The sequence below is a fragment of the Physeter macrocephalus genome, chromosome 7, assembly GCF_002837175.3.
Source record: "Physeter macrocephalus isolate SW-GA chromosome 7, ASM283717v5, whole genome shotgun sequence".
Lineage (NCBI taxonomy): Eukaryota > Metazoa > Chordata > Mammalia > Artiodactyla > Physeteridae > Physeter > Physeter macrocephalus.
The window spans coordinates 123,413,410-123,426,360 of record NC_041220.1 but is presented as its reverse complement, the minus strand read 5'-3'; the positions used below and the strand labels follow the sequence as shown (position 1 = coordinate 123,426,360).

At 38.9% G+C, this 12,951-nt stretch overlaps 1 protein-coding gene across 4 annotated transcripts in view; it reads left to right on the top strand.

The window, feature by feature from the left end:
• The window catches only part of PDE5A (phosphodiesterase 5A), a 147,268-nt gene that overhangs the window by 57,210 nt on the left and 77,107 nt on the right, over positions 1–12,951 (top strand). For all 4 annotated transcript variants that reach the window (XM_024119197.2, XM_024119199.3, XM_028492240.2 and 1 more), the window contains exons 4-5: positions 9,647–9,718; positions 11,364–11,453. In XM_024119197.2, the coding sequence (XP_023974965.1) occupies positions 9,647–9,718; positions 11,364–11,453 (162 nt within the window). The remainder of the gene's footprint in view (positions 1–9,646; positions 9,719–11,363; positions 11,454–12,951) is intronic.

The window sequence follows — 12,951 nt, the reverse complement described above, 5'->3', positions numbered from 1 at the left end:
GTGTTAGGAAGTGTTCTAATTTCATTCTTTCACATGTAGCTGTCCAGTTTTCCCAGCACCACTTATTGAAGAGGCTGTCTTTTCTCCATTACATATTCTTGCCTCCTTTATCAAAGATAAAGGTGACCATATGTGCGTGGGTTTCCTCTCTGGGCTTTGTATCCTGTTCCATCGATCTATATATCTGGTTTTGTGCCAGTATCATACTGTCTTGATTACTGTAGCTTAGTGGTATAGTCTGAAGTCAGGGAGCCTGATTCCTCCAGCTCCGTTTTTCTTTCTCCAGATTGCTTTGGCTATTTGGGGCCTTCTGTGTATCCATAGAAATTCTGGAATTTTTTGTCCTACTTCTGTGATAAGTGCCATTGGTAATTTGATAGGGATTGCACTGAATCTGTAGATTGCTTTGGGTAGTATAGTCATTTTCACAATGTTGATTCTTCTAATCCAAGAACATGGTACATCTCTCCATCTGTTTGTATCATCTTTAATTTCATACAGGTCTTTTGTCTCACTAGGTAGGTTTATTCCTAGGTATTTTATTCTTTTTGTTGCAATGGTAAATGGGAATGTTTCCCTAATTTCTCTTTCAGATTTTTCATCATTAGTGTATAGGAATGCAAGAGATTTCTGTACATTAATTTTGTGTCCTGCTACTCTACCAAATTTATTCAGTAGCTCTAGTAGTTTTCTGGTAGCATCTTTAGGATTCTCTGTGTATAGTATCATGTCATCTGCAAACAGTGATATGACAGTTTTACTTCTTCTTTTCCAATTTGGATTCCTTTTATTTCTTTTTCTTCTCTGATTGCTGTGGCTAAAACTTCCAAAACTATGTTGAATAATGGTGGTGAGAGTGGGCAACCTTGTCTTGTTCCTGATCTTAGAGGAAATGGTTTCAGTTTGTCACGATTGAGAACGATGTTTGCTGTGGGTTTGTCATATATGGCCTTTATTATGTTGAGGTAGGTTCCCTCTATGCCTACTTTCTGGAGCGTTTTAATCATAAATGGGTGTTGAATTTTGTCAAAATGTTTTTCTGCATCTATTGAGATGATCCTATGGTTTTTCTCCTTCAATTTGTTAATATGGTTTATGACATTGATTGATTTGCATATATTGAAGAATCCTTCCATTCCTGGGATAAACCCCACTTGATCATGGTGTATGATCCTTTTAATGTGCTGTTGGATTCTGTTTGCTAGTATTTTGTTGAGGATTTTTGCATCTATGTTCATCAGTGATACTGGCCTGTAGTTTTCTTTCTTTGTGACGCCTTTGTCTCGTTTTGGTATCAGGGTGATGGTGGCCTCATAGAATGAGTTTGGGAGTGTTCCTCCCTCTGCTATCTTTTGGAAGAGTTTGAGAAGGATAGGTGTTAGCTCTTCTCTAAATGTTTGATAGAATTCGCCTGTGAAGCCATCTGGTCCTGGGCTTTTGTTTGTTGGAAGATTTTTAATCACAGTTTCAATTTCAGTGCTTGTGATTGGTCTGTTCATATTTTCTATTTCTTCCTGGTTCAGTCTCGGCAGCTTGTGCATTTCTAAGAATTTGTCCATTTCTGCCAGGATGTCCATTTTATTGGCATACAGCTGCTTGTAGTAATCTCTAATAATCTTTTGTATTTCTGCAGTGTCAGTTGTTACATCTCCTTTTTCATTTCTAATTCTATTGATTTGAGTCTTCTCCCTTTTATTCTTGATGAGTCTGGCTAATGGTTTATCAATTTTATTTATCTTCTCAAAGAACCAGCTTTTAGTTTTATTGATCTTTGCTACTGTTTTCTTCATTTCTTTTTCATTTATTTCTGATCTGATCTTTATGATTTCTTTCCTTCTGCTAAATTTGGGGTTCTTTTGTTCTTCTTTCTCTAATTGCTTTAGGTGCAAAGGTAGGTTGTTTATTCGAGATGTTTCCTGTTTCTTAAGGTAGGATTGTATTGCTATAAACTTCCCTCTTAGAACTGAGGTACTTTTTGATTTCCTCTTTGATTTCTTCAGTGATCTCTTGGTTATTTAGTAGTGTATTCTTTAGCCTCCATGTGTTTGTATTTTTTACAGCTTTTTTCCTATAAGTGATATCTAGTCTCCTAGTGTTGTGGTCAGAAAAGGTACTTGATATGATTTCAATTTTCTTAAATTTACCAAGGCTTGATTTGTGACCCAAGATATGGTCTATCGTGGAGAATGTTCCATGAGCACTTGATAAGAAAGTGTATTCTGTTGCTTTTGGATGGAATGCCCTATAAATATCAATTAGGTCCATGTTGTTTAATGTGTCATTTAAAGCTTGTGTTTCCTTATTTATTTTCATTTTGATGATCTGTCCAGTTCCTTTAGCATTTGGTGTAAAGCTGATTTGGTGGTGCTGAATTCTCTTAACTTTTGCTTGTGTGTAAAGGTTTTAATTTCTCTGTCGAATCTGAATGAGATCCTTGCTGGGTAGAGTAATCTTGGTTGTAGATTTTTTCCCTTTCATCACTTTAAATATGTCCTGCCACTCCCTTCTGGCTTGCAGAGTTTCTGCTGAAAGATCAGCCATTAACCTTCTGGGGATTCCCTTGTATATTATTTGTTGTTTTTCCCTTGCTGCTCTTAATATTTTTTCTTTCTTTGTATTTAATTTTTGATAGTTTGATTAATATGTGTCTCGGCCTGTTTCTCTTTGGGTTTATCCTGTATGGGACTCTCTGCGCTTCCTGGACTTGATTGACTCTTTCCTTTCCCATGTCAGTGCGACTGTAATCTCTTCAAATATTTTCTCAGTCCCTTTTTTTTTTCTCTTCTTCTGGGATCCCTATAATTGGAATGTTCCTGCATTTAATGTTGTCCTAGAGGTCTCTGAGACTATCCTCAATTCTTTTCATTCTTTTTTCTTTATTCTGTTCCCTGGCAGTTATTTCCACCATTTTATCTTCCAGCTCACTTATCCGTTCTTCTGCCTCAGTTATTCCGCTATTGATTCCTTCTAGAGTATTTTTAAGTTCATTTATTGTGTATGCATCTCTGTTTGTTTGCTGTTTAGTTCTTCTAGATCCTTGTTAAATGTTTCTTGTATTTTGTTCATTCTGTTTCTGAGATTTTGGGTCATCTTTACTATCATTACTCTGAATTCTTTTTCAGGTAGGTTGCCTATTTCGTCTTCATTTATTTGGTCATGTAGGTGTTTACCTTGCTCCTTCGTCTGTAACATACTTTTTTGTCGTTTCTTTTTTTCTTTTTTTTTTTTTAATGGGTGGGGCTATATTCCTGCCTTACTGGTTGTTTGGCTTAGGTGTCCAGCACTGGAGTTTGCAGGCAGTTAGATAGAGCTGGGTCTAGGTGCTGAGATTAGGACCTCTGGGAGGCCTCAGTCTGATTAATATTTCCTGGGGTCTGAGGTTCTCTGTTAGTCTAGCGGTTTGGACTCGGAGCTCCAAGCACAGGAGCTCAGGCCTGACCTCTAGCCTGGGAACCAAGATCCCATAAACCAGTTGCTAGGGGTTCCTCCCATCCCCTTAGGTGTCCGTGGTCCCCCACCGGTGCCTGGTAGGTGCTCTAGTTGTGCGGAGACACGAATTCTACATCCTCCTAATCCGCCATCTTGACTCCGCCCTTTGTAACAACTTTAAATGGAGTGTAATCTAATGCATACAGATCAGGAAGCTGTCTTAGAGAACAGCGTTCTCTGGCCCATTTCAGTTCCTCCTAGATCAACAAGCAGGGTGACTGCTCCGGCCCAGACCAAAGAAATCTATGACCTCGCTGAAGGCGGGGGGCTCAGGTCTGGGCGACCATGAGAGGAGGGGCCAGGCCTGTCCAAGGGAACCCCTCTGAAAGCATGAGCCAAACCTGTCCTTTAATGTGCTCCATACATCCCAGAGGCCCTCCCTTAATGCAGGCCTCACCAAGCACACCAAAATGGGCAATTTTTATTAACTATTATTCAGATGCGAATTGTCCAGTAAGTACATCACCTAATTAAAACTTTGATATCTGACACTTCTCCCATTATCATCAAGAACAAATATCTGTGAAGCACTGAGTACATTCAGAGTCTGAGGCTTCCTTAAGACATAAGATATAAATCATGTCCTTAGGAAACAATTGAGTTGGATGTGAACAGAGAAAATGAGGTTAAAAATGAGAATACCTCATTGTCAGATTATAGCACCCTCAGCTGCAACACAGAATTTCAGAGGGCTTTGAAGGGAAGCTTTTTGGAGACAGCCTCAGCCGAGAGACTAGAAGGTAATATTTCAAGGAATGACGTGAGCAAAGGTCTTTGTAGCATTCTACTTCAAAGACCCATGTAAGTGATTTTAGTTCAAGTTGAGCTTATGGAATCAGTCTTCAATTTTCGTCCTATAGATGGATGCATGGAACTATTAAAAGCTTTGAATAATGAGATGACTTGTATGTGCAAAGTAGTGTTCCAGGAAGGGAAATTTGGACTTAAGTGTCATAGACGGACTGAGGCAAGAAAACAATTAGCAATGAGATGCCAGGGCTTTCAAAGAAAGTGAGGATTTAGATGGTGAAACACAAGATATATTGTGGGGTCAGGAAGAGTGAACAAGGAATGGGAGCATGTACGAGTGATTCTAATGGAACCTATTAGTTTCTTATTGCTGCTGCAAAAAACTACTGGAAATTTAGTGGCTTAAAACAACACAAATGTATTATCTTATAGTTTTGGAGGTCAGAGTCCAAAATAGTTCTCACTGGTCTGACACAAAGGGTCAGCAGGGCTGTGTTTCTATGTGGAATCTCTAGAGAAGAATCTATTCTCTTGCCTTTTCCTGCTTCCACGGGCTGCCCACATCACTTAGCTTGTGGCCCCTTTCTATCTTCATAACCTGCAGCCGTGGGACTTCCCTGGCGGTCCAGTGGTTAAGACTCCACGCTTCGAATGCAGGGGGTGTAGGTTCAGTTCGATCCCTGGTCGGGGAACTATGATCCCACATGCCTTGAGGTCAAAAAAACATAAAACAGAAGCAATATCGTAACAAATTCAATAAAGACTCTAAAAATGGTCAACATCAAAATAACAAAAAAGGTCTTAAAAAAAAAAAGCCAAAGGGCTTCCCTGGTGGAGCAGTGGTTGAGAGTCCGCCTGCCGATGCAAGGGACATGGGTTCGTGCCCCGGTCCGGGAAGATCCCACATGCCGCGGAGCGGCTGGGCCCGTGAGCCATGGCCGCTGGGCCTGCGCATCCGGAGCCTGTGCTCCGCAACGGGAGAGGCCACGACAGTGAGAGGCCCGCATACCGCAAAAAAAAAAAAAAAAAAAAAAGCCAAAAAACCCTGCAGCTGCATCTTAAAATCTGTCTGACTCTCCTGCCTTCTACTTTCCATCATAAGGATTCTTGTGATTGCATTGGGCCCACCCAGATGATTCAGGATAATCTCCCTGTCTCCAGATCCTTAACTTAATCACATCTGCAAAGTCCCTTTTGTCATTTAAGGCAGCATAGTCATAGGTTCCAGGGATTAGGATGAGGACATCTTTGGAGGCCATTCTTTTGCCTACCACATAGAATCTGACCATAATTTGCTGATTGCCTAGGATTTGGAAGAGAGGTGGAAAAGCCTGGATTGGTCATGTCAACCCTCTCAGTTTCATTTTCCCTGTAAAACAGGGGTGGGCCAGAGGATGGGGGTGGGATTCCCTTCCAAGCCTAACACTCTGACTAGAATGTCAGCTCCACGAGTACAGAGATTTGTGTCTGTCTTGTTCACTCCTGAGTCATCTTCATTGTCTAGAACAGTGACTGGTATTTTAAAGGCGCGTAGGAATTATTTGTTGAATAAAATATTTGTTGCTGAATGAATGACCGAGTCAAGAGAAAGTTTGAAAAGAGCACTGGGAAGAATTCTCCACTGGCTCCTGTCTACGTTAAATTCTTGTTTTCCTGGTGAAGTAAGGTTTTCAGCTCAGGTTACAGATGGTCTAGAATCCTGTCATTATACTAGAGGCATTCTGCAGGTGGGACAGGGATAGCTAAGATTTGTAGAGTTTGTTCCTCTTCTCCCTGGCTTTTAGCCTCCATGCTGCGCAACCCCTGGAACTAGGAACAGGGAAATGTATAGTAGGGATAGATGTATGGCCTCAGGAAGGGTCGGGGCAGCTGCTGATTGAAGAAGAAATTGCTCGCTGTGGCAGTGATCACTTGTCCCTGAAGCGACCAGCTGTCACATTCCTCACTGATCACCCAGCGAGAGTCAAGTCTTGCCCTTTGCATTCCTAAAAGAACACTTGACCCTGTGAGGACGTAATATTCATTTATGCTCTGAAAAGTGCCAGTGACATAGAAAACAGAGAAGCTTCTTTGTGCTTTAAAAAAAAAAAAATAGCATTAAAGTATTGGTGTTTGAGAGTACTGCAGGTAGATAGCAGGTAGGCAGAAGTGATTGGGCTTCTGATATGGAAGCTAAAATTTTTAGGGGCTTTGCCTCTCAGATATGAGGTCTGACAAATTCTTGCCATAAAAGCTGTCCTTGAAAACTGACATTTAAAAACCTTGTCTTGAAGAAAATTAATTTGTTTAAAGGAGCAATAGATGGTAGAAGGAGGAAAGACTTTTTATCAACACAAGGAGGCCGGGGGGTGCAAGTTTTGCTAGGCTCCTTGAAATTTGGAGAATCAAAGTCTTTTTGTCTTTTACTGTCTTATGTTACCTTGGACAAACACTATACCTTTACTCTGATTTTTATCTGTTGTTTTTATCAGTGGTATTTTTAAAATGTCATCCAGCTAAGTATTGAGGCACATGTGAGTACCATATATATTTTCCTGATCTAATAGTCCCTTGAAGCAACTTGCCTGTTTTTCTAAAAAATAATTAATTATATTTAAATAATCATCCCTTAAACAAATTAACCTCTAATATCTAAATCTATAAAATTACTAGTGAGAGAAATAATTGGTCACCGCAAAGGATGAAAAATTCTTCACTGGAAGTCTTCATTCCATGAAGTTGCCGAATGATTAATATCTTGCTTTAATGTTAGGGGAACAAAATTAAATATAGTAAAGAGCTGGTGTTCAGGGGATACAAAGTAGGGTTTAAAGCCTGTGAACAAGACTTCTGATCAGTTTGCCAGACTGAACAGGTGCAGAACACCACCCACCTCCCCGTTCTGCAAACAAGTAGAGAATAAAGTTTCACCAAAAGCAATTTTAAAAATTACAGATGAGCTCAAGAAAGGGAAATCCCCAGGTATCAGAAACAAAAGAGGGGAACCCAAGGTAAGCAGCATGAATGACCAAATTCCAGATGGGCTTCGGAGATGTGAGATTCAGGATGGTGGGGCGAATGCCTGCGGGTAACATCTGCAGGCAGGGGTGATGAGTCCCCTCCACAGGCACGGTGAGGGCAGGGAGGGGAAACTAAACTCCCAGGGGAAGCCTAGGTCTGTGAAGTTTCCATCCATGGAACCAGGCCTGGAAAACTTTTCAGCAACGGGGAAAGCTCGCCTCTGCCTGCAGCTGCGAGACAAAGAAGAGACACCGGTGAACCATGAGAGCAGGGCTTGTGCCCCACAGGGTATGGAGTTCAAGTTCATGCCATCAGTGCAGTGCCAGACAAGCAGCAAGTCGCTCTGCCTGACACTTCATGACTCAGGGGACATGGGGCTCCCATGGAAAACAGTCCCTGCTATGGGTGAACTTACACTCAAAACTCAGTATGTTCTAAGAGATGAAGGACAACTGGTGCTAGTATTTAAAGGAAAAAAAGAAAGAGGAAGAGGGGAAGGAGGAGGAGGAGGAGGAGGCGGGTTTGAGAAAAGAATCAAATAGAAATTCTCGAAATGGAGAACAGTTATTGAACTACGTGAACAGTGTTGTATTGGTTGAAAATTGTCTTGCTTATAGTACATTGACTCACACGGCTCCAGGTACAAACAGCACATCAATACATGCTTCTTTTAATACTGTATAATTATCTGAGAAGGTTTGCATAACAGTCTCTTTATCTGTTTTAATCTCTTCTTCCTTAAAATGAAGATTTTAAAATTTAACTTTCTTTTATCAAACCATTTATTAAAGACAAATAAAAACTCAGATGTCATCATTTCTGAGAAACCTTCTCTTTTATGCATATTTGGTCTCCCTTCTGTTCTCTTAACAATCTGTGGGTGTCTGTATCATCAAAGTGATCATACGTGTGCTGTAAATATATGTTTATGTATCACCCATTCTTGATTCTTGAGCTCCTTCCGGGTAGCCTTTCTCCCAGTTTTTATCACTCCTTGGTACAGAGTCGTCACCACAATATTTTTTGAGTAAATGAATGAATGCTTAAAATAAAATCACCAAGTTATACTGGTAGCACTATGTATTAGACCCCAGTGACCCTCAGGAGGCTCCCATCAGTTATATTCAAGTGAATGTGCCTGGCTGCAGTCCAGACGTTTTGACCTTAGACAAAAGCTTTTGTAGGCATTTTGTCATTGAGATTGGAGCATCGAGAAATCTGTTAGCCAAGAGCTAAAGAGTGTAAAATAGGTACAGGATAATTGGATGATTCTGCTTTTTAAAATCAACATCTCTTTACTCTGTCGTAGGGTGGGGAGGAAACGTTGAGAACAGAAAACATCAGACAAGAATGTATTTCTCTGTCCTTGCTCTGCTATCTTGGATGGGAATTTTTTATATCCATTTCTTAAAGCTAGGGGGCTAGAGTGAGCTGAGAAAAAAGGATGGACCATCCACACAAAACTCAGGACTTTATATTTCTAAAGTATAACCGTTTAGAGGATAATAGCTTTTTACACTGATATTATATTGTAGAAGGAGACAAGTAGAATTTATAAGTAGTAAAGAGGAAGCAAAAGTAAGTTGAAGGTCTTTAAAAGACCAATAAGGTAATAACACAAACTTCAACTTGGAACTAAATGGGTAAGTAAAATATATTTTTAAGTAGGAAGATGACAGAGTTTTAGCAATTTCTTAAAAGTCTTGCTAAATGTTTTGTGGAAACTTAAAACATATTCCCAGAGTTTAGCTCAGTCTTCTTAAGATGTAGTTTATCTTTCAAACACCTTCTGATTTGAAATAAGGCTCAGTCTGTTTTTCAATAAAACTTCTTTCCACCAAAGTAAGTCTATTGAAGGTAAGATAATTTTCAAGTTCAGAAATTTCAAAAGAAGTTGGACAACATCCCTACATTAAGAATTATTTTTACCCTAATTGGTCCTCCTGCATTTTAAATTCTGTGACTGGCCATTGGTCCTATTTCATTTTTAGTAAAAGAGCATTTAGCCCCTTTGAAATATTATATTTAAAACCAATATAAAATGTTCATTTAATCATATATTCTGTTTGAAATGTGATATAAATTTAATGTTTATTTTTTATTCAAAAGCCATGAAAAATATTCACATAAAAAGTGATTGCCAATAATTTCTTTCACAGGGCAGCATGAAATCCCAGAATCAAATATAGTTTGGGACCCAAGAAGTTAGAAACATTTGAACTCTTATTAGGAAAAAAGAATGTACAAAATGATACGGAACTAGTTCAGATGCTGAGGGATTTGTTTTGATTTTGTAGCTTATTGTTATTTTAAAGCACATGTAGAAATTATTCTGCAAACACGCTTTGGTGAATTTATACCAATAATTTCAGTCAACGAAATTACCAATGTTCTCTTCTTATACCAGGTTGTTGGTGTAGCCCAGGCCATCAACAAGAAATCGGGAAATGGTGGGACATTCACTGAAAAAGATGAAAAGGTACCAAAACTTGGGTCTGGTATGGTCTCAATTTAGGAAGATGCTTTCTCTTTAGAGTTGTATAGACCTCTGGAATTAGTGATTGCTGAAATTGTTGATCACAAAAACATTATGGTTTAAAATGATCCGAAATGTTCAAAAGTGTCTCTTGCCTCTGGCTAAATCAGTGCTGACCTGAGTTGTAGAGTAGTTGTGGTCTTTAGTCAACAGAACCCCGTCCCCACTGCCTCCCCACCATGCCACCAGGCCTCCCCTGGGGCTGTGTGCATGTTGCGGCCATCCGGAGGGTGATACAGTGTTCTAACTCTCTCATTTACCTTTCATCACTGCTATCAAGAAATTCAACATTACGTAAAATCCCTAAAGCACTGCTCCAAGTTCAGTGCTCCAGGTCAGCTTAAAATTAGAATTGCCTCCTGGTGAAGCAAATGCAGAATGTTTTATAAGCTTTGCACGCAGACAGTGGGGCGCCAAGGTGTGAATTCAGGCTGAATGATGTGAATTTAGCTTCAGAAAGAGTGGCAGTCAGCATTATTTTATTACCCTTCTCGTCCAACTCTGAAGGAATACATTCCTCACACCACGTCGACATGCTTTCCTTTTAAGGACAGAAGCCCTTAAACCTGTTTATAACTTCATTCTGTCAGGAGGTTTTATTATTTCTCTTCTTGAATATGCAATTATATGTATATCATGGAGCCCACCGAATTCTTCCTATTCAAGCCCATTGCTATTTCTGTCACTCCCTGAAAATTAGTAGGAGCTTTTGGAAGACACTCCAACAGGACAGTTATTTTTGTCTCATGTTGTAGGCTATGTTGGCACTAATGTTGGTCCCCGTGTCTTAATTGCTTCAGAACATAGCAAGTACCTTTTTAAATCAGTGTAATAGACATCTAGTCTCCTATTCTGTCGATGACACCTGAGGATATTTGGCGGGGAACATGGTTCTAGATTGGCTATTTATTCCGTTATTTGTTTATAGTCCATTAATGTAAACCCCTCTTGAAATATTTGCATTCTTAGGCTGTATCATCTCTTGGCAAAATAAATTCATGATTGTGAATAAAGTATGCCATGTAAAGATCTCCTTTCATCAATAATTAGTATAATGGTGAGCACATCACCTTAGTGTAATATAATGAGGGTGATATATCATCTTTAAAATGATATATTTAAACTAATACTAAATTTGCAATTTAGTATGGGACTGTTATTGCCAATTTTCTCCTAACAAGATTGTGAGCTTTCAGTTTGCCTCAGTAATAAGTTACAGGCTATTTTTATAGTCTTAGCTTAAACCCAAGTCTTAATATCATTTAGAGACTACACCAAATTTTGCATAGAGTGAATTTCAGTTTCACATGGTGTAAAGAGATCTGTGTCTCCTCTCTCTTTGCTAATTTCCAACTACTGTATGACTTTAGGAGACTGTGTTAACAGTTGTCATTTACTGGTTGTACCATTTAGCTAACACTTGCTTTGCATCAGTTCCTAATTTTATGCAGAATAAACATCTACACTGTTGGTTTCCAAATATTTATTTGAACTGTAAATATTTTTGAATGTTGTTTGTGTTTCAAGAAATATAACAAGTCAGGTTATTGACAGTTCTTATTTGGCTTTTGTCTTGCCTGTTTTCTAGGACTTTGCTGCTTACTTGGCATTTTGTGGAATTGTTCTTCATAATGCTCAACTCTATGAGACTTCACTGCTGGAGAACAAGAGAAATCAGGCAAGTCTGATTACTAAAGAGAGAGTGTAGAAATTCCTTTTTAAAAAATGGTTAAATTGTTATCCAAGTTTTATATATATATATATATATATATATATATATATATATATTCAGTGTTTCCTGAATAAGCTCAGGAAACACTGTAGAACACTGATAGAGACATCATATATATATATAATATGTATGTTATATATTATATATATAATGATATATATATATATCATTAGAAATCCAAACCGTGCAGATTCAATTTCTAAATATTTTAACTGTTTCTTCTAATAGTTATATTTTCCATTTTGTATTTTCCATGAGCTGTTGCTTTATCACTGTTAACAGATGAAGATTTATTTAACTTATACCACCCTTTACTTTGCCGTTATGGTACCAGTTTTTTGTTTGTTTGTTTGTTTTGCGGTACACGGGCCTCTCACTGCTGTGGCCTCTCCTGTTGTGGAGCGCAGGCTCCGGACGCGCAGGCTCAGCGGTCATGGCTCACGGGCCCAGCCGCTCCGCGGCATGTGGGATCCTCCCCGACGGGGGCACGAACCCGCATCCCCTGTATCCGCAGGCGGACTCTCAACCACTGCGCCATCAGGGAAGCCCATGGTACTAGTATTTTTATGTCACTGTTTAAAGTTATTGGATGAGTTTTGTGTGTAATATTAAGAGTTTTAGTTCTTATTCTATCAATTAGAGACATCATCTCTATTTTTTTTTCAGAATATGCTTCTTTATTTTATTATTCATATTAAAACAAAAGATACAAAATGTGAAAATTATTGTAGAGAACTTCTAGAAGCATGGGAATAAGCTCAGGAAACACTGTAGAACACTGATAGAGACATCATCTCTTATTTCATGCTTTATAAAATGATGATCTTAGCATCCCTCATCTCTCCTTCCCAATTACTACTCCTTACCTCTGCTTTTCCTATCTGGACTTTTTCATTTATATTGCCCACATTGATAACATATATACAGATGGTCCTTAACTCACACTGGTTAAACTTACAATTTTCCGACTTTACGATGGTGTGAAAGCTATACACATTCAGTAGAAACCATACTTCGAATTTTTAATATTGATCTTTTCCTGGGATAGTGGTATATGTCATGGCACTCTCTCATGATGCTGGGCAGTGGCAGTAGCCACAGCTCCCAGCAGCCACGCCATCACGAGGGTAAACAACCAGTACACTTAAAAGCATTCCGTCCCCATACAACCATTCTGGTTTTCACTTTCAGTACAGTATTCAATAAATTACATGAGATATTCAATACTTTATTATAAAATAGGCTTGTGTTAGATGATTTTGCCCAACTGTAGGCTAATATAAGTGTTCTGAGTATGTTTAAGGTAGGCTGGGCTAAGCTGTGATGTTCAGTAGGTTGGGTGTATTAAACAGATTTTCGAATTTAAATATTTTCAACTTAACAATGGATTTATCAAGATGTAACCCCGTCGTAAATCTAGGAAGATCTGGTACTGTGCTACCAC